The 21,611-nt window shown below is 38.5% G+C and overlaps 2 protein-coding genes across 7 annotated transcripts in view; one reads left to right on the plus strand and one right to left on the minus strand.

Annotated features, from left to right (window-relative positions):
* The window catches only part of tgfbr3 (transforming growth factor, beta receptor III), an 87,266-nt gene extending 78,873 nt beyond the window's left edge, over nt 1–8,393 (minus strand). Inside the window, exon 1 of the mRNA XM_046048902.1 lies at nt 8,310–8,393. The gene's annotated coding sequence lies outside the window, so the exon portion shown is untranslated. The remainder of the gene's footprint in view (nt 1–8,309) is intronic.
* Nucleotides 3,228–20,553, plus strand: brdt (bromodomain, testis-specific). Of its 6 annotated transcripts, none has more exons than XM_046048893.1 (20): nt 3,228–3,609; nt 8,577–8,824; nt 9,053–9,190; nt 9,495–9,633; nt 10,191–10,312; nt 11,663–12,013; nt 12,126–12,254; nt 13,881–14,072; nt 14,179–14,360; nt 14,468–14,757; nt 14,937–15,050; nt 15,168–15,305; nt 16,396–16,451; nt 16,556–16,730; nt 17,219–17,289; nt 17,772–17,835; nt 17,915–18,015; nt 19,173–19,366; nt 19,618–19,843; nt 19,941–20,553. In XM_046048893.1, the coding sequence occupies exons 2-20, from the start codon at nt 8,633–8,635 to the stop codon at nt 20,004–20,006; spliced, it is 2,940 nt and encodes a 979-aa protein (XP_045904849.1). In that variant the 5' UTR covers nt 3,228–3,609; nt 8,577–8,632; the 3' UTR covers nt 20,007–20,553. The 6 variants fall into 6 exon arrangements, with proteins under 6 accessions (XP_045904849.1, XP_045904851.1, XP_045904850.1 ...); XM_046048895.1 differs by having other exon boundaries at nt 17,927–18,015; XM_046048894.1 differs by having other exon boundaries at nt 17,775–17,835.
* Nucleotides 20,554–21,611: the final 1,058 nt, after the last annotated feature.

A 21,611-nucleotide genomic window follows, 5' to 3' on the forward strand; every position in this document is an offset into this window, starting at 1 on the left:
TATAGCCAATGGAATGAGTTAATTTAAGATACCATGACAGGCTTTTCTTTGAATGTGTAATGCTTGTTATTTTACTTTGGATCAGATTGCAGTGATCTTTTGTAATGAAAAGAACAACTTATCATCACTGGGAGAATCCCCTTTGCTTTGTCTCTGTTTGAGCAGTGTCTTTGGGACACTCTAAATATTTGATTTGGGCAGGGATTGTTATTGGACTGCTGCTGACTTGAGTTCCGGGGAGTTATCAGATGGCCAGAGTGAACAGGGATCTGCTGTCTCATACTTTCTCAGTTGCATAGCGGCCACAAAAAAAGGCACATCCAGTGTTAAAGCTTTACTCCAGCTGGCTCTTGGTACTATACTATGACTTTGAATGGACCAGGACAGTTTCTCACATGGTCTCACATTGATTTAAAATACCTATGAGTAGCAGGAAAGATGAAATGATTTTCAATGTTGTACAGTGGTTTGTTTTTTTTTAGCAATACTGGGTTTTATGCCATAACTTTTAAATTCATTTAAAAACCAAACCACATGCTACTGGACCACTCCAAACATCTTTAGTTATTTGAACAGACTCCCCATCTTTAACCAATAACATATGGGGTACATTAAGAATAGACTTTTTTTAAAAAAAGAAAGAAACAAAAAGACATTTAATAACGTATTTCTGATATGATATTCCATTTCAGCTTTCCATAAAAATAGTTAATTTTAAATAAATAACAATAAATAAATCAGACCTATCGCTGTCAGCACCTCTCCAATATGCTCTCTATGTATGTGCTGTGCTAACCAAAGTGGGTAGAATGTACAAATTTAGGCTTCATGTGTACTTTATGTTGTAAGTAATTTATGATTTGTAATACAACAAACTGAATAATAACATATTCATCCCCCAAAACCAACATACAACGTAATTGTTTGGTAAACACAAATGTGCAGATTCTGATCCCCTTTTGTGGATGATGTAGACCAAGGTAATTCTCAGGCAGAGAGGTAGTGGTAGTAGCAGCAGCAGCAGCAGTGTTGGAGGAAATGTGATCTTTTTCTTAAGTAAAAGCAGCAGCATAAAAGTTCTTCATTACAAGTAGAAGTAGTCTTGCATTCAAAAGTAGAAGTATGAGCAGCACAATATATTTAAAGTTTCATAAAAGCACTCATTATGAGGAAAATGGTCCCTGTCAGTTTTATATTATTACATATCATATTACTGGATTGATTATGACTTATGTGTTACAGCAGCATTTTAAAGTTGTAGCTGATTCTAACTACTATTTACTGTGTGGTTGAATGCATCACATTGTTTAAGATCATTGTAAGCTTTGTGTGTACAATCTTAATCTGAAAACAAACTAGTAACTGTTAAATGAATGTAATGGAGTCAAAAGCACTAAACATACATCTGAAATATAGTAAGTATGAAGTATAAAGTAAAATGGAACAACTCAAGAAAAGTACTAGTATTTTGAAATATAGTACTTGTACAGTACTTGAGTAAATGTGCGCAGTAGCAGTATGCGTAAACTTTGCTTGTTCCCTAACTTGCTTTTGAGGAGTTTATATTTATTCATTCAAAAACAAATACCCATTGTTACTCTTCACATTTGAAACTTCAGGGGGCATAGCCTTTTCCTATATGACCTCCTCCCTTCTGAACAAGCTTCCTGTCATTGTCAGGGGAACAGACACTCTGTCAGTATTTATGGTCTGATTAAAAACTCATTTAGGACATCTGACCATCTGAATTACCACCCGTTCCTTTCACTTTCTAAATCCTGCACTTTGTCTTTTATTTACTCTCATAATATTCAAAGTATCCACCATATGCATGTCCCATATTTCCCTTGAACATGCAGATGTATAGTTGGTCCTTGGATAGAACAGACTGAGCCCTTCATAACAAAGTCCATAACTTCCTGTGCTTGCCTTCAGGAGTGAAATAACATAATGTCACATCACAAAGAAATTTCCCTTGTCTATACAAAACTGAAAATATTTCAGTCAATCACTTTTGGATTTCAGAAACACAAACCAAAACAACATTCCACAGGCTTCTGCCATCAAATCTACCTCGTCCAGAGTAGTTTAAACCCCACATTTTTGCCTATGGCTCCATCGTCTGGAGAAAATGTGTAAATGATAAAGAAAGTATTTAAGTTCAATGTCCTTTCATTTGTGAGTCAAAATATTGGGTGTTTTAAAAGTGCAATGTTTTCCAAGCAACTTTGATGTATTACTGTTTTTTTATTGTAATAAAGTAAAGTAAATCCTATTGCTGGAAATAATTTTCCAACATTCCCTGATCTTTGAAGATAAAGACAATCATTAAGATTTTAAAATACTAAAATGTGTTGAATAAAGGGGCCGAACCTATCATTTTAAAAGACCATTGCATTAATGTTACGATCACAATTACTAGACTAAATGTGTTGAAATTATATTCATTAGGATATTACTATAGCTCATTAGGTATTCCTTGTTCTTGTACAGGGTTTGGGGCTGGGCTAGGAACAATGCTGTGATTCTGTAAAGGAAACATTAGCCTATATTATTGGGGTAGGCCAATACAAATGCACATGAACATGTCTTCAAGCTATTAATAATTTGCCAGTCCGTGCAAATTAAGATGTATTAGACTGTTGAAACTTGGTTTATAATTTTGTATTCCTGCATGAACACAATAAAAGTAATCCAAATTAATTGGTACAGAAACCAAACCCTGGCTGAGATATGGATTAAGGATTTCCTCTCGACTTTCCAGTTCACAGGAAGTAGACTTGTGACTACTTCGAGTTACCCTGGTAAAGTCCAGATTCGCACCCCTCATTTCAATACTGAACTCTCGTCGACCTATAATAAAGTTGAGTCTTATTCAGACGTTTGTGATTCTACATGTCGGTCATACTCATGTAGTCATTTTGCTTTTCGCAGCGTAACAGTCCCGGAAAGAAATATCTAGGCTACTATGCAATGCGGTGATCTATGAGCCAGGGCGATGTTAAACAGGTCGTGTTATTGCTCAAAATGTGTACTTGCCTACAGCCTGTAAACGGGAACATAATCGAGGTATCTCATACAACTAGTATAGTATTTTTTTCCAGGTAGGGAAGGGTTGGTGGCTTTTATTTGTTCAGTGAAACTAAGTTTTCCGCTTTTGGGTTAGCACGCGAAATCACCGCTCCGCCCAGATTCGAGTTTTCCTTTCCTGTCGACCCGTAGAAACATTACCCAGCCATGGCAGTCAGAGAGCTGCTGCCTGTCCTTGCAGACAGACAGCCAAGCGACTTTGACTGATAAATCCGTATTAATGTCGATCGATTATCTTCTAGGATTCTTCCGTGACACTGAGTTGCAATTTTGTTTGGAACACCTCAACTAAAACTCTAAAAACCCAGCCAGCTACACATTTGCAGGAGACACAGTGGGTTGTCGTGCATGAAAGAAACAGTTTGGAGCGCCTCTCTACACAGAAAAGTAACACGTGTAGGTAGTGTTGTGGCCAATCAGTTGTAGAGGCTCGAGCAGAGGGGTATAAATTTGAGGTGGTTGCCGTAGAGACGTCTGCCACCGAAGACTTGAACGCAAGAGCCTGTGATATCGCGTAAGGTAATGCTAGCACCGCAACGCTCACTAAATGCCATGTTTTTCAAACGTAAACCTTTCTAAGCGGTAGCCGATGTAATTCTGCTAATGAGTGACGCATTTGCAAAAGCTGACACAAGTTGGCAAGAAGCCCATAACGTTAAAACACATCTTAACAGCTAATGCTAGCTACATGATGGCTTGCTACATGCTTACGTGAAGTGATTGAGTGAAAATGCACCTGATAAAAAAAAAACGTGCCGTATTTCGATTAGGTAAAACACATGTACAGATGACGGAAAGGTGAAAATAACTAACGTTAATCATCGCAGTAACGTTACCTAAATTGGCCAAAGTCGCCTTGCAAGGTTAGCGTTTGCTCACGTTAACGTTAGCTAACTTAAAACTGCGTGGGTTACCATTGCGTCATTTACATAATTCGTCGGACGAAATTGAGGCTACAGAAATTTCTAAACGAAGCTCTGACAACTAAGCAAGCTATCTTAATGTTTCTGTGAACTCTCTCACTGACCATGTTAACGTGCACTCTGCAATGTGGACGCTAACGTAAGCTGCCTAAGTAACCGGTGGGCGTGGTGGCGGCTTCACGTGCTAGCCCGAGCACTGTCAACAGTGCAGCATGCAGCCATGCTTGCTGCACAAAACACAGACTGAAAGGACAGTTTAAGATTAAGCCTTTAACTGGATGTCAAGTTGAGCAGCAAGGCTTACTATACATGAGGCTTAGTATTTGATCAATTTAATTATTTAGTAAAATTAATGTAACATTAGCTAACGTAAAAGTTTAAGATAACGTTGCTGGTATCAAATTCTGTCAATTAAAGTGCGGTACAGCATTAAATTCCGATTTAACGTTATTCTATTCATTAAAGAACTAAATGCAAACAATGACACAATGTGTGTGTTTGCAGTAATGGATGTTATAGTGAGGTTTTAATTGTTAATGGGAAGCTGGATAAGATCATGTCGTTTTTCTTCTGACATTTCTTCATCCTAGTTTGAAATTGAAATATGGTTTTCCAGATGATTAGGGGTGTGTTGACATGCAGGGCCTGGTTTTGTTGGTCGTTTGTTGTTTTGATAACAGAACCGAGGTTTTCATAATGTCTATCAATAAATGTTAACTGTGGAATGGTTGTCTATTGCTTGGCTTCAAGACAGCAGCCACAGAAGTTTTCATAGTTTTTGCATAGATACCATATTAAATGGCAGATATGCTGACCATTTCACTTTCTTTGCCTTGTGCACTACCAATGCCTGCCTCCAAAATGACTGTGAAAATGACTGATTACCAGTCTGAGTGTGCTGAAGCATTACTACGGTTTTCCCTGCCGAAATCTATTTTCATAACTAATTATTTTGTTTACTAATGGGTATTTGCCATTGTCCAGAGTCTGCCTAACAAATAGTTTGTGGCAGCCATCTTGATGCCAAAAGAGATGACCACAGTGTTTTCCACAGGATTTTGTGAGATTATGGTGGGTGGACATCAACCCTCTAGGTGGATCTGGGGTCCGTAACACTGTGTGAGAAAATAAAGTCGCTTACCCTGCCTGTCAGCTTGCTCTGCTCCTTTTAACTGCTTTTACAATAAATTCTCTAATACGTGTGCATTTCAAATTTAGCGGCTAGCTTGATCGTGTTCTCACAAACGAGTGACACTCAACGCTGTTCAAACCCTTAGTTAACGTTACTGTAATTACCTCAAAAGAAAAGTGGTTGTCTCGAGTTGGATGTCAAAGTGTGTGAGAGCATGAGTTTGCAGCAGCGGGGAGCAGCGGCGCAAAACACAACGTTAGAAGTCTGTAGTGTTAAAATATTTTCAGTTAATTTTTAAACTATGGAGGGCCACCATAGTCTCGTTAATTATGGGAAAACGCTGACCATGATCCATCAGGTTGTTTTTCTTGAGGCTGCCCAACTGTGAAGTGTATTTTTGCAATTACATGTACTTCATATGGTTGAAACAGTTAGTAAGTTGATTCTTCAACTAAAAGTGGAGTCAAACACCATTTTGTATTTACTAAGTTGCATGTTACTTCGGAATATTGGACAGTAAGAGTTTAATAGTGATCTACGGATAATTTGTTTGATCTGGCTCTATCTCTGATAGCTGTTTCAGAAAACAAACAAGCCTTTGCATGCCATGCTTTTACAGTAGGTTAGTGTCACATTTTAACATTGTTTAGTTTTTAATTTAAGAAGTGATTATTTGCATTATCCATTATAATTATGTTTTCAATTAACTGATGTATATTTTAGTCTACGTCCTTGTTGTTGTTGGTGCCCCAAATGATGACAAAATGCTTACCAGTCCAGTAACTCAGATGTTTTCCTTACAGTCATATATGAATAAAAGCAGAAAATCTTCTCCTGCAAGAAGCCAGAACAAGTAAATGCATGGCAATATTACTTGATAATGACTAACGACTGATTATTAAAATGGTTATTGCGTGTGAGTACTTTTTGTCAATCAGTTACTTGGCATACAAAAAGAATTTATGAAATAAATGTGAATCTCAAATAGCATTTGACCTTCAATCTTGACCTTAATGACAGTCATTGCCAAAGAGGGCATGGAGGACTGAAACTGCCAAACTCAAAAATAAGTAAATGACTCAATACGTGTAATATGCCATTAAATAATACATTTGGGCAACTAAACGGGAATGCAAAAGGAAAATACTACATAAATAAAATACATTTTTAAAAATGAATGCATTAGTAAAATGGAAATTTACCTCAATGGTGGGTGTGAATATGAAGGGGAAATGAAGCAAATTAAAACAAATATCAATTTGTCACAATTCTAAATTAATGCCTACATTTATTTATTTTAAAGCTATAATGAATATTGAGTCATTACTTTATTATTTTTTTTGTGTGTGTGATTTGGGCCAATTCGGTCCTCCATATATGAGGAGCTTGTCATTTAGTTGCTGAAGTGTGGGTCATATCCTAATTGAAATTCACTTTGCAACCACAAAAGGACAGAACTATGATGCACTGGATTTACTCATGTATAAAACTATTTTCTTAATTTGTCCTCTTAAAAAAATAAATAAAATGGAAATTAACAAAACTTGTACTTTTTATTTGGGTCAGGTTTCAACTGAAAACTGGTTTTACAAGATTGCATTTCCAGCTTGTAGATTGAGAAAGCTAAACAAAGATTCAACTTCAGTACAATCTGATATATGATTAACAGATGGTGTTTGTGGGACATAAGTAGGGCATGGCATATCCTTTGTTACTGTTTGTGCTTTACCTACTGTTGAAAGTGTTTGTTAGAAACATTGATCTATAATAGTCCACTCTTTTTTTGTAAGCCAAAAGGCAGGCTGGAACAATATTTGACACATGCTGTGGGTGGCAGTATTACCCTTGTTTATCAGGAGCATCCACTGTACTAGAGTGTTGACATCCAATTGACTAGCATAATGTTGGTGTTTTTATGCAGGGAGAAAATAAGCGTACAGACATAACTGAGGCACATCCAGTCAACTAATTTGTTCAGATTAAATTAATTATAGACTTGTTAGTGCAGTTTTGATGTGTTCTGTTGGTATGGTTGGTTATTTTACATTACCTTGGGCATTGGAGTGCCTCTCTGCCTGTTTAACTTGAGAATAAATTATACTGACTTTTAATTTCATAGCCAGATTGCAATAGTGATCATTCTGTAATCAAGTTATTTCCTCACTACACCATATTGAAAGGTGGAGATGTGTGCTGACATTGTTTGTACGTTTTTGCATCCTTTTTTTTTTTTTTTTATATACTTTGTTCCAAGTAGATTTTAACCTGCCAATAGATGTTTTGGACCAGTTAAAGGGCATTCTAACACAGGATAGTGTGCAGATGTTAGATACTGAACCCCCGATGGCTGTTCCATTGGTGTATGAATTTGTGTGAATGGGTGAATGCGATGTAGTGTAAAAGCGCATTGAGTGGTTGGAAGACTAGAAAGGCGCTATACAAATAGAGCGTGTTCACGTCCTGCCTGCAGACTTGTTGACCTCAATCTTCTTTAGTGTTTAACTGGATTAGCATCAGACTACGTCTTGTGAGGGATGGTTCTTGGAGTTGTACCTAATTTAAATCCTGAACTTCTAAATTAACTTGAATGAACTGAAACTTCAGTACAGTCGACACAATTTTATATCCGTGAAACAGATGGACTGTTTTAGGATGGTAGCTTGTTTTTTATTTCAAACTTACAAACAATATTGAAGCAGCATCTTGAAATCAAACAACCTTTGAGGTATTCATGTAACTACGTGTTAAGGCTAAAGCAGGTGTTATTCCATACTTTTCTTAATGTCAACAAATCCCATAAGACCAAAATTAACAACTTTCTGACTTCTCTCTCTCTCTCTCTCTCCCTCTGACTCAACTGGCTCCTACTGAAAAGCTGTAAAATAAATAGGTCACAAGTAATTATTTGTAAATTGTTAAGTTATTTCCTAAAACAGCTGGACACTCAGCAAACTTTACTCAAACAGCAGCGATTAGTACATCTGTTGTGGCCAGGCTTTGGGGAGCATCGCATATATGAAAAGTTTTGTGGCTCCAAATGAAGCTGTGCAAATCTGATAAATTGCCTCAAGTGCCATAACACGAATCAGCGTTCGTTAGGGCTGACTACAGTTATGAAAATGAATAAAGTCTGAGGGTGTGGAGTTAAAAGGAACTGAGCTCACCAGATCTCTGCAGCCCGCTCCTCATCTCTGTTTGAGACTTGCAGCTCTAGGCTACATTAGCCGCTACCAGCATATTACAGCCAAATGTCGGTTGCATGGTGGGTTGCGCCTGGTCTAAGAATGTCACATGTAAGGCAGAATAACATTCACCATTGATGTAGTGTTAAGGAGACCCTGTTTCCAAATTACTTATTTGTTTTTTTTCAAAATCTCATGCTCTATTAAAGTTTTTACTGAAGCATTGGAAACAACTCTTCACTCCTTTAGGAAAGTTGCAGCAAAGCACACTACAGTTTCCCGCTTCATGGACTTTGGACAACACAATGTCTGATGTGAAAGTCTGTCCCACTGTGAGTGGAAATCCCCCTCCGCCTGAGGTCATAAATCCCAAGACGCCTGGACGTGTAACTAATCAGCTTCAGTATCTGGAGAAGGTGGTCATCAAAGCTTTATGGAGGCATCAGTTTTCATGGCCCTTTCGCCAGCCAGTTGATGCAGTCGCGCTGCGTCTCCCGGTAAGTCTTAAAACTGTAATTATAGCATCACAGCCCAACTCTAAAATGTAAGTAAATGAGGGTTTTTTTCTTGCCCTCAGTTAAACTCACCAAAATCATATTTCAGTGTTTGATCTCAAAATTGGGTGCATCTAACTGACTGTGTCTTGGTGGAGAAGTTCCTTTAGACTGTGATCTGGGAAAGAAAGACTTTGTTGTATTCATGCCAGTCTCTTTGTTGTCTTTCAGGATTATTATACAATTATTACAAATCCTATGGATCTGAGCACTATTAAGAAGCGTCTTCGGAACAAATATTACTGGCAAGCACTTGAGTGTATACAAGACTTCAACACCATGTTCACCAACTGCTATGTGTACAATCAGGTAAGAGAATACTACTTGTGGTGGTGTGCAACACCAACATGTACATAAAACTACAAAGTGCATTTGTAACTGCCTACACATAAACAGTAAATGTATAGACAATTAGCTGTGAGGGAGTTTTGCTATGCAAATGTAGGTATGTGATACATACTGTACAGTAATGCAAACCCGGTAGTTCATAGTCCTGACATTTTTTTAAGGCAGTTACTGAGCTGAGGATTCTTTTAAAACTATTTCTGCAGTTCAAACAGGATTACAGGATACATGCTTCAGTGAGTTTTTATTTTACTTTTTCTTTCCACAGCCTGGAGATGACATTGTTTTTATGGCACAGACCCTGGAGAAGCTTTTTTTGCACAAAGTGTCAGAAATGCCTAATGAAGAGTGTGAAGTTGCAGCAATAACTACAAAGGAACCAGTGAAAGGGAAACAAACGAATGCAGGTATCTTGCACCACAACAGTTCCTTAAGATATGTGGTCCAATATTGATTTTTATTTATTTATTTATTTTTTAATTAGTATATCAAATTGTTGGTCTATGCTGGATTTTAACACTCTTTTTGTGCTGCTTCTATTATTAGGTTGGTAGGTAGATTTATTTAGTCATAATATAACAGGTTGTATAGTGAAATTGAGTTTTTAACTCCCTGCTGCTACGTAGCAGACAATATACATTAATATAGAAGCAATTTAAAATATGGTAAACAGAAATAAACTATATTCAATGGAGCGGCACTGAGGATGAATTTGAGTGGATGATCTGGTGGTGCGGCAGCAGAAACTTGTATATCTTGTCCGAGAAGGCAGCAGGGTGAACAGGCTGTGGCTGGGGTGGATACTGTCCTTAAGTATCCTTTGGGCTCTGCGGAGGCACCTCGCAGAAGATCTTCTGAGTAGTTTTAATCACTCGCTGGAAAGCCAGTCAGTGACATTACAGTGAATGCCCCAAACACTGATGACCGATTCATGTGCATGGATTCACTTTACCCCGTCATGCAGGTGCAGTAAAGCAGAGATCCCTTGTGTCAGAAGTTGTTCTGCAGCAGACAGTGACAGTCATTCCTCCCGATGTGCCTCAATTCATCCAACCCATCCAGATCTCTGCACAAATTGATGCAACAGTAAGTATATTATTGGTTTGCAGCAGTACTGTGCAAGAGTTTTAGGCAAGTGTGGGGAAAAATTGCTTTAAGGTAAGAATCCTTTCAGAAATAAACATATTATCAACAATCTCAATATCAATTAACAAAATACAAAGTGAGTGAACAGAGGAAAAGTCAAAATCAAATCAATATTTGGTCTGACCACCCTTTGCCTTCAAAACTGCATAAATTCTTCTAGGTACACTTGTACGTAGGAACTTGGCAGCTAGGTTGGCCCAAACATCTTGGAGAACTACCCACAGTTCTTCTGTGGATTTAGCCAGCCTCAGTTGCTTCTCTCTCTTCGTGTAATCCCAATCGTTGGTGTTGAGATCAGGGCTCTGTGGGGGTCATACCATCACTTCCAGGAATCATTGTTCTTCTTTAAGCTGAAGATAGTTCTTAATGACTTTTGCTGTATGTTTGGGACCATTGCAGAATAAATTTGGAGCCAATCAGATGTCTTCGTGATGGTATTGTATGATGAATAAGTATCTGCCATGCTATATGACTTTTGGCAGTACACTGTCTTCAGCAACCTCTACTTGTTAGCTGAGTTTGGTTGTTCCTCACCCAGTTGTATTCCTCCTACACTTCTGTTTCAGGTGGTGTTTGGTGTTTTGATGGTGTTTCAACTTACATATTGAAATTGTGCTTATTAGCACCTGTTTGGTATGATTGAATCATACACCTGATGATAATGATATGCCCACAAAATGCCTGACTTTGTGCAAGTGTACCTATAAATTAATGCTGTTTTGAAGGCAAAGCGTGGTCACACCAAATATTGATTTGATTTAGATTTCTTTTCTATTTACTCACTTTGCACTTTGTTCACTGATAGATTATACTTATTAACATATCTATTTTTTTTAAAGCATTCAACAATTTTTTTTCTACACCTGCCTGAAACCTTTGCACAGTACTGACTTTAGTGTGAAAACATGCAAAAAGAGGTTGTCTTTTGACTATACTATTACTATGATGGGGTTTTTATAGAGTTCACAACTCTTCTGATGCTTGGCTTGTTATTTCAGTAAGGAAAATATTGTATTATATGTCGGACATGAGACAGATGCAGTTGCTCATTCTGTCGTGAGATGACCGAGGATATCCAACACTGCGTTCATACCACACTTCTGTAACTTCTGTAGACAGACGTTCTCCATGAAATTTGTGAAGTGGTAGTTTTTCACAAACTTGACTCGTTTGTGCCATTTAAATGTCAATGCAAAACAAATTGTAAGTTCTTTGTCCCACTGCTTCGCCTAACTTAAGGTTATGTAGTGATTTACTGTTTATGTGAAACCTTTTTTTCTAAATATTCAGATTAAAAAAGGTTTTAAAAGGAAAGCAGACCCCACAACCTCCACCACCTCAGTGATTACCAGCAGTGAGGTATCCCCTGCTGACAATCAATCAGCACCCTGTACATTGTTCTCCAGGAGAGGCAGTGGGAGGCCCATCAAACCACCTAAAAAGGACTTGCCTGTCTCTGAGGGCAAGAAGGTCAGACTGTCTGAGCAACTCAGGTTCTGCAATGATATCCTTAAGGAAATGCTTTCAAAGAGACACTATGCGTATGCATGGCCCTTTTATACCCCTGTTGATGCGGTTGCTTTGGGCTTGCACGACTACCATGACATCGTCAAGCAGCCTATGGACCTGAGCACCATCAGGGTAAGATCTTAAGGATGATGCTGATTAATTAAGAGTATGTAATATTATTATTATTATTATTATTAATAGTAGTAGTCAGATCAGTTCTCCTGACAAAGTGTTATTTCCTCAGAGCAAAATGGATCATCGAGAGTATGCAGATGCAAAGGAATTTGCCGCTGATGTCCGACTGATGTTCTCCAACTGTTACAAATACAATCCACCTTCACACGAGGTGGTCTACATGGCAAGAAAACTGCAGGTAGATTTTATTTTTATTTATTTATTTTTTAATTCTATCAAATCAGTATGGCAAACTTGAAAGGTACCATGTGTTTTATCCATCATTGTGTGTTTCCTTAACGCTTAACAAATGTGTTGACTGACATCGTTTGAGTTTCCTGGGAAGTGATGAAAGGACAGCATTGTAAGTGGGGGATAAGTGGTGGCGTAGACCCCCTCCCCTGTTCAATGACGGCTTCTCAACCCTGGTGTAGATGCTTCCTTGACACCTCTTTCAAACCATCCATCTTCTCTGTCCTTTCATCACTTCCCTGGAAACTCAACAAACGTAACCTATTGGCCTCAGGTGAAGATACCAACTATGGTCGTTCAGTCTCGGCCACAGGTAGTCTCAACGACTGTAACGACTGTCGTCACAGCAACAAGGAACAGTAACGAACCAGCGGTATCGATGACCCGGGCCAACGACCCCACTGAGGTTAAATAGCTGAGTTTCCCTGCCAGTCAGTCAGAACTGAAGAAGTCCTTTGGATGAGGGACGAAACGTCTTCCAGTATCTTCAACCAAGTCCAGTTGCCCTTGATTTTAACCTTTGTTGGATAACTATGACCTGGATGACTGAGAATCTTCATAGACAATGTGTTGAATGTATTTTTGTCTTCCTAAAACCTTTGCAAACACATTTTTTGGAAGAATCTGAAACATTATTTTCATTCATTGATTGCATCCATGAGTGCACCTGTGAAATGTTGCTAAAATAGTGAAGATTTTTGTGGCCATTAGGGCTGAAGATTCGATGCTTCGATGGGCGGAGCCTGATTCGACTGTCAATCTCCCAGTCGAAGCTTCGCAGCAAAACAAGGATCATGGGGGTGCTCAACGTCTGATTTTACATAGAACTACCAGTTTTCTCCCAATAAGTTTATATGTAAAAAGAATAACATTTTCAATAAATGTTTTTAAAGTGCGTAAATAAATCCACAATTGTAACCCTAACCCTGGGTCGTCAGTGCGTATGTGTAGGCGTAGCGTGTATGTAGTGGTAGAAGAGGAACACTTGCTGAAGAGACGGAGCCCCAGCTTCACTGGTGTTGTGCCGAGTTGTCCGCACCTCGCGGGACTTTTGGATAATTTATCACCGTTCATGAACCCAACAAAGAATATTATATCGTTTTTAAATAGCCAGCTACTTAAAATAGACGGCACCTTCTCAATAGCCGCACACAAAAACACACATGATTCGACTATCAGTCAACTCTAGGCAGGACTTGACCATTCTGAATCGACTATGTAAATCCTTAGTCGGGGACAGCCATAGTGTCTCTGTTCTCTTCCTGCCTATGCACGCTGTGAATATGAACATCATTAATTGAAGGCGGTCACTGTTTATTTGTTGGGTTATCCAGTGTAATATGGATAGGTTTCAGTTTAGTGGGTAATATTACAGCTGGCATACCAGAACACAAGGGGCTATAATAAACAAAGCATCAGAAATGGTTTGGACTCTATGTAACTAATCCTGGTAAATAACTAAATACATTGACCCTGTACTGATTGTGTAGATTGACCTAGGCCATTCCTAAGCTGAAGCATTAGTATCAATATTATCACTTCTGTTTCTGTAAACATTTTTTTTTATCAACAGGAAATTTTTGAGGGCCGATATCTGAAGGTTCCCCAAGGAGCAGAGGATTGTTCCATACCTCGTCAGCGAGTTGACAAGGGAAAAGGAGACCGAGTTGTGTCAACCTCCGCAAGTTCTGAAAGTGCAAGCTCCTCAGAGGCAGAGGGCTCACCAGAAGAGGTGGCCATGCAGCTGGCCAATCTAAATGAGCGGGTTGGTATATATACTGTACATGCCGGTAACTGTGCAAATGGCTTTTTAGAAGTTATTCGCTGCAGTGCATTTTATCTAATTGTCCCATAAATGGGTGGCTTCTCAGTTGAAAGCTGTCAGTGATCAGCTGAAGAGACTTGCCCAAGAGCCCCTGATGAAACAAAAGAAGAAGGAGAAGTTGAAAAAAGAGAAAAGATCCAAAGAAAAGGATATCGCCAGACTAAAGCTGAAATCTTCGAAATACAAATCTATTGTAGAAAAAATGGCCAACAGCAAGCGCTCTACTTTGTAAGTGAACCCCACGTGATCTTTTAACATGGTTATACATTGGACAAGTAATGTTGAACAGAACATGTTCTAAGGCTACTATTAGAGGTTTTGTATGTATGTCTTAGGCATGGCAACAGACACAATGTTCATGGAGTGCCTTTAAAATGTGAGGATGAGGTCCCATCAGTACCAGTGACCTACCAGGAGAAGAAGCAGTTGAAATTAGACATCGACAAGCTGCCTGGTGATAAACTGGGCAAGTTGGTGAACATCATTCATGCCAGGGAGTCCTGTCTCCGAGATTCCACTCTGGAGGAGATTGAGGTTGACTTTGAATTGCTCAAGCCTTCCACACTGAGAGCACTGCAGATGTTTGTTGCGGCGTGTCTGAGGAAATGCAACAAGAATGTTAGCAGTAAGTACAGTGCAACCTTGCTTTGCTTAAGCTTTCCATTTTCAGTAAATACTGATTTTGTTTTTTGTTTTTTTTGATTTTTGTTTTTTTTAAAAGTTGATTTTAATTTGTTAAATAAAAGCTTTTTTAACTTCTCTTTGCAATGAGAATGGAGGGTTATTATCTCTTCTGTCCTGCAGAAAAAAAGCTGGTGAAGCCCACAGCAGAAAAGCAGACTGGGAAACTACAGGATGCTGGGAGATCACAGGTTGCCAAGAAAGAGCAGCGCTTGATTAAGAAAAAAAAGCCAGTAGGTAAGAACTGAATTTGCTTAACCCTGTAACCATCACAGCATCCACATGCGATTGATGTGAGTGTAAAGATTATGCTATTGTTTTTTTTTTGTTTGTTTTTTTTCTTTTGGTTATCAGCTAAAGTCATGGTGTCTCCTGACCTCAGCCATCCTTCGCGCCTCAGTGACAGCAGCAGCAGCTCGTCATCCAGCTCTGGCAGCGGCAGCAGCAGCAGTAGTCATTCTAGCACTTCTGATTTCAGTGACTCTGAATCAGGTTAGCTGCTCTCCTCTTAGCACTCTGGCCTCACCTACCTTTGTTTTTACCATCCTTCTCTCCTTTTTTTAAAATAAGAGACACGCTGTGGGCACAATTCACCTGGGTGCCTTACTACTACGTTTCAAACCCTATTCATCTTGGTTGCACACCGAATATTAAATTGCTGTATATTTTTCACATTCATCGGGTGTTTGCTCTTTGTGTTTATTTCACACACACTTTTAATAATCTGTCTACATGGAAGGGTGCACATATTTGTCCCAGTGACATGAGACTATCTTAATATTAGAGAACTTGTTTTATTGTAGTGGACATTAATTAACGCCTGCATCAATAGCACTGACAAGTCCAGGCAAAAACTAAAGAGTGAATTAATGTCAGGCTGAACAGCAGCGTTTCACTGCCCCCTATAGTCGAAATTTCCAAGTTTGTTGCACCTCTGGCATCACTGATGGGTATGGCCAGAAATGCACCATAACCACACCCAACAGTGGCATCACAGTATATTGACACATTCTGGACATCCCTACTCCTGCAAGGTGAGAACTTTAATCCAGTGTCAGCAAAAACTAGATTTTTAGCTACTGTTAAAGCACAGGTTTACATTTTATCTGTCATGCACAAAATAAGCAGAAACCTTGCACTTATAGGCATATGCGTACTGTTTTTAAGAGGGACAAAAAAAGTTAACCTACCCTTTCTGTTGCATTTTAGTCATCCTCTGGTATTTCGTTCTCTTGGATAAATACCATACTTCCTAGTGGCATTTTTTTGCAGCTTACCAAAGCTGGTCTTACACAAATTACACACCCATGCTCTCTGTAAACCTGTTTTAACAGAATATTCTGTTTTGTCCTCAATAGTGGCCTTGTATGTAAAGTTTGTTCTGTCATTTTTAGGAACTGGTGTGAATTGCTTAACGTTGCAAATGATTTAGAGGCCATTTTGCCAAGGGGCGTTGCAATAAACACAATTTAACGGTCATGTTATAAAGACTAAAGACTATTTATTATATAAACAGTTTTTTGGGGGGAGGTCTGATGCCTGACTCTGCAGACTGCGAACTGTTAACGTGCATGTCTTTCAGTGCCAAAAACGAAGAAGCAGAAAAGTAAAGACTCTTGCCGAAAGGTTAAGAAGAAGGTAAACACATTCAGTATTTGCTTAGTGTAATCAAGATATTTATGGTGCGATAGCCTTGCTGGTTACATGGAGAGGTAAGAATGTAATTTCTTCTTATGTCAAAGGTGACTCGTGCTGCCTGTAGTGAGCAGATATCAGAGACAAAAGATTTGACTAAAGCCTCAGTCAAGACTTGTCTGCCTCCTCTTGCTGTGCAGTCCTTGGTAGCAGAAACCAATGGCTACCCAACACACCGTAATGCAGACCAGACCTGTGATAAGCTGACTTTATCACCTCCAGGTACTACTTATATTTATCCCTTTTGTCCCTAAGCTAAGAGGGCATTAACATAAATGATTTTCATTGAGAAAATGGATGTCAGTAAGCCTTGGGCACGGAAAACCTGGGTCACCCTATGCTTTGGCCTTAATGTCAGTTCAGATGGATATACTTTTCGGTAACCTCTCAGACCTAGTGCCAGATCAGCATCGATACTGACCAAAAACCCTGTACTTGCATATCAGCTTTTTCAGCTTCTGTATCAAATACCTTTCATTGAGATTCCCAATTCCTCCGTCACTGAGGAGAGAAGTGTCATACTCAAAACCAGGAGCAATGGGTATCCTTGTTTTATTCATCTTCTTCTCATGCTGCTTCGTCCCTGCCTTCAGTTGATATTACTGTACACTAGCTCTTACTGTATGTTTGTATACATGCACAGTAGTTCCTTGCCTCTCACATACTTATGATGTATTGAAAACCAATATGTGTCATTTACTGTTTGACAGATTTGTCTGCCCTTTTATCCCCCATGGCATCTCCAGGAGTTTTGCTGGACTGGGCTGCCGCTAGATTTGAGGTATTTCTGATGAAACATTGTCTATTTTAATTTGTTAAAAGGACAATTTCTTTTTAAAGCTTGCAACACATTCAAGGTTATTTGTGATGAATCTTGTTATGGACTGTCAACTATGAACGGTACCTTCAATAAGATTACACAGGTCAGTTTATTTACCAATAAAGTTTCTACGTTAGGCCAGGTTGCATTTACAGAGGTCTTCCCTGGATGTACTCGAAGAGCACCAAGAAAACTGCATCAGCCCATTGTTTCGTTGTTTGACAGCAGATCAGCAGAAATCTCCAGATCGGGTGCATCACACTTAACTCGTTATGTAGTAATAGTTCAGGAAAGCAGTAAAACTGCACATAATCCTAAATGGTCTTAGTCAAAAGTGTGGCTCTTCATGGTTGCTGAAGTGGCACAACCACACCAAAACTAGTGCCTGCATTGTGGTTAAGGACCTAAGGATTTGAAATGTTTAACTAAATCTCACCTTTCAGCAGGGCCCAGTGCTGTCCCCTTTGAGAGACAGCCCAAGGCAGTCCAAAGATGAGACGAGTTCCAGTAAGTCACTTGATGACCTTTACTTTGACATCACCATTTTTTAACATTACTAATACTTACTTACAACTTATTTTTCAAGTCATTATACCAGATTTCAGAAACCCTGAGGATTTTCCTGACAGTCAGATTTACACAGCAAGTAAATCTGGTGAAGAGGAAAATACCCAAATTCACAAAAAGGTTGGCATTGTTTAACTGCGTTTACTATTACTGAAATGTTTTAAGGTCTTTTTCCTAAATTGTTGAATAATGATTCTGTTGATCAGGATGTAGAGGATGGGGATCTCCAGCAAGGATTAATTTTAAACTGAGAAATAAACTCAAGTTAGTTTTGGTTTAATCAGCTCTGTCACACATTATTAGAAATGCATAATTTGCAGATTAATATGCAGATGTTCAGAAATAAAGATGATGATGATGATTAATAATAATCTTTATTTGTAGAGCACTTTTCAAAAACAAGTTTAAAAAGTGCTTTAACAAGTGTAAAGACAATAATACCCAAGAGACAATAATACAAAAACAATACAAGATAAAAGCATGAAAACATTGAAAAGACTAAAATACAGATAAATATAAAATTAGTAAAATAGAATAAAATAAAAGGGATAAAATAAAGTCAAATAAGATCGGGAAAGGCTCTCCTATAAAAGGATGTTTTAAGAAGGGACTTAAAAGTGACACAGTCGACCTGATTTCCTCGGGCAGGCTGTTCCAGAGCCTCGGGGCCCTGACAGCAAACGCTCTGTCCCCTTTAGTTTTCAGTCGAGACTCTGGAACAGACAACAGACCTCTGCCCGAGGCTGGTGTGTATGGGACTAAAAGGTCAGAAATATAACAAGGCGAGAGGCCATGATGAGCTTTAAAAGTGATCAATAGAATTTTAAAGTAAATTCTAAAACATACTGGGAGCCAGTGTAATGAAGCTAAAATAGGAGTAATGTGGTCATATTTCTTTATAAAGGGCAATCGCTGCTTCCTACTGTTAATAAAAAAATATTTTAATTATTTTTGTACAACTTACTATGGTACCAGTATGTAACTTGAAAATGTAAATATCAAGACAGTCAATAACCATAAAGTGATTATTTATACTTGAATTATTTCATTTGAATAAAGTGCATACCTATATACTTTGAATAAATTTCAAACTTGCATCATGCATCCACCACCAGAGGGCATTAAAATTTCATCTTTAACTTAATGCCAGTTCAGGTTTTTCTGCCCTGCACTGGCCAAAAATCAGTTAATGCAGATTTTAAAGTTGATTGGTGCCACCCCCTCCCACCACATTTTAAATATATTGTATGATAAACATGGAAATTTGTTTTGTTTAGGACGTTGTTCTGAAAAATGCAGAGTCTTGGGCGAGACTGGCGAGGCAGTCTGTTACTCCAACTGCAATCAAGTCCTCAAAGCAGAGCTTTCAGCAGTTCCGTAAGGCTGCCATAGAAAAGGAAGAACGAGAAAAGGCACTGAAGAAGAAACTGATGGAAGGAAACAAGAAGAGGGAGGCTCCTGAATCAAGCAGGTATTCAGCGAATGCATCAGATTTCAGTCTAAATTAAATTTTCCAGACCAAAATTGGTGCCTTAAAAGTAGTTTTAAAATATTCTATAGACTACATTGTTCAGCATAATTCAGTGTCCAAATCCCGTTTTTTATTTTTTTTTGTTGTTGTTGTTGTTTTTTTTTGTTTTTTTTTGAAAGATGTTGATTTCTATTTCTAAAAGCTTTATATTTAAAGGGAGCATCTTAAATTGAAGTGCATTCTCCTTCTAGCTTACCAGGCCTATGTAACGCAGAAACAAATTCACAACCGATTAAAGACGATCCGGATTCACCAGAGAGCATTTGCACTGAAGCTTCTTTAGACACGCCTAAAGATGTTGAGCAGCAAAAGCCAACATCTCCCATAGAAACACAACCTCTAACTACACAGTCCTCGGTGGAGAGGGAAAGAGAGATGGCCCGCAAGAAGGAGCAAGAACGTCGCAGGCGAGAGGCTGTGAGTACCTTCTTCCATGTTTTTAGTGTTTTATTGTTCTGGTAATGGCATAATTACATTTTAACAACTCTTCTGTGGTTTATTTTTCTCTTTTTAGATGTCTGGTATTGACATGACTTTGCAGCGGGACATCATGACTACATTTGAGCTTAACCTGGACTAAAGAGCTGTAAACTGGGATTTACTTGAACAAATAGCCCTCTTTTTAAGACTTCTGTGGCGTCGCGGTGAATAACTTGAGCTGTTGGTTTCTTTTCTCTCTGGCACAAAAGACAATTTCACATCAACCCCAATGTATGTTGACTAAAAAATAAAATTGTGACGGGGAGGGGGAAAATTCAATAAAATATAAATGGGTCTTGCCCTTAATTTGTATTTGACAGGGTTGGTACATGTCTGCACTGATGCACTCGTGAATTTGTGATGATGGGGGTAAGGCGCTGTCAAAATTTCAAACCTGAATCTAATCTTTCATGCATGCTTTTTCTGTTTATTTCACATTTAGATAAGTCCTATAGCTTACAGTTGTTTATGACAAGCTAATTAATGCATCCATACACTGTAGTTAAAATGCCACCTTGTTTTGTTTGCTGAAATGTGCAGTGTTTGGTTTTTCTGTAAAGTTTTCCCATCTGATGAACACTTGACTTCATGTTTCTTTATCCTCATTCAGAATATACTAAATGATAAAACACTGGTTCATACCTGAACGCATTACTCTTTTCATTTTAGAAACCATTCTTGCACAAAAGTAAATTAATCTTTTGAACAAAAAGATTGGAAGGTCTTAGAATGTTTTCTTTAATTAAAAAAATGCCATATATTGAGTTGACTGTACCCACACTGCACTTTGTTGTTCATGCTTTTATGGATGTTCAAAAGTTGTTTTTGGAGATTATCAACATATTCTGTATGTTACAGTTTGTATAAGCTAAACAATATATTTTTCTTTCTTTCTATTATTTTCCTCAAAATAATAAAGTTATTTTCACAAGCGATCTGCATCACTACATCCAATTATAATGGCAGTGTAGTGCAGACCACAGCGCCCCAGCTAATGCAGATTTGTCTTTATTCTGAGGCAAACATGTTTTGGTTGGGTTGTCCCATGTCACTGATTCTAGTTTTGATTCATAGGATCTCAAGGCACATCAGGGGTAAGGAGAGGGTCTGGTTTGGGGACCTCCGAATTGCTTCTCTGCTCTTTGCAGATGATGTGGTTCTGTTGGCTTCATCAGACCATGACCTTCAGCAGATGCAGGGGCAGTTTGAAGTCAGATTTGAGGTGATTAGGATGAGGGTCAGCACCTCCAACTCTGAGGCCGTGGTTCTCTGCTGAGAAACTGAGCTGATTGCTCTCTGGGGTTGGGAGTGAGTTGCTGCCCAAAGTGAAGGACTTCAAGTATCTCAGTCTTGGTCAGAAGTGAGAGTAATATTGAGGGTAAGATCGACGGGGAGATTGGTGCAGAATCAGCAGTAATGTGGACAATGTTTCACGCATGTGTGGCGAAGACAGAGCTGAGCTGGAAGGCAAAGCTTTTGATTTTCCAATAAATTTACATTCCAACCCTCACAAATGGTCATGAGCCTTTGGGTTGTGATTGAAAGAATGCGACTGCAGATACAAGTGGCTATATATATATATATATATATATAAATTAAGGCAATACTTTAGTCACTTAGATCTCAAATGAAATAGTTCAAAGTTTAAAATCTTTGCTGTACATTGTATAATTTGTGGAGAACAAAATGACCTAACAATGGTAAG

The sequence above is a fragment of the Micropterus dolomieu genome, linkage group LG05 (genome assembly GCF_021292245.1).
Source record: "Micropterus dolomieu isolate WLL.071019.BEF.003 ecotype Adirondacks linkage group LG05, ASM2129224v1, whole genome shotgun sequence".
In the NCBI taxonomy this organism is placed as follows: domain Eukaryota; kingdom Metazoa; phylum Chordata; class Actinopteri; order Centrarchiformes; family Centrarchidae; genus Micropterus; species Micropterus dolomieu.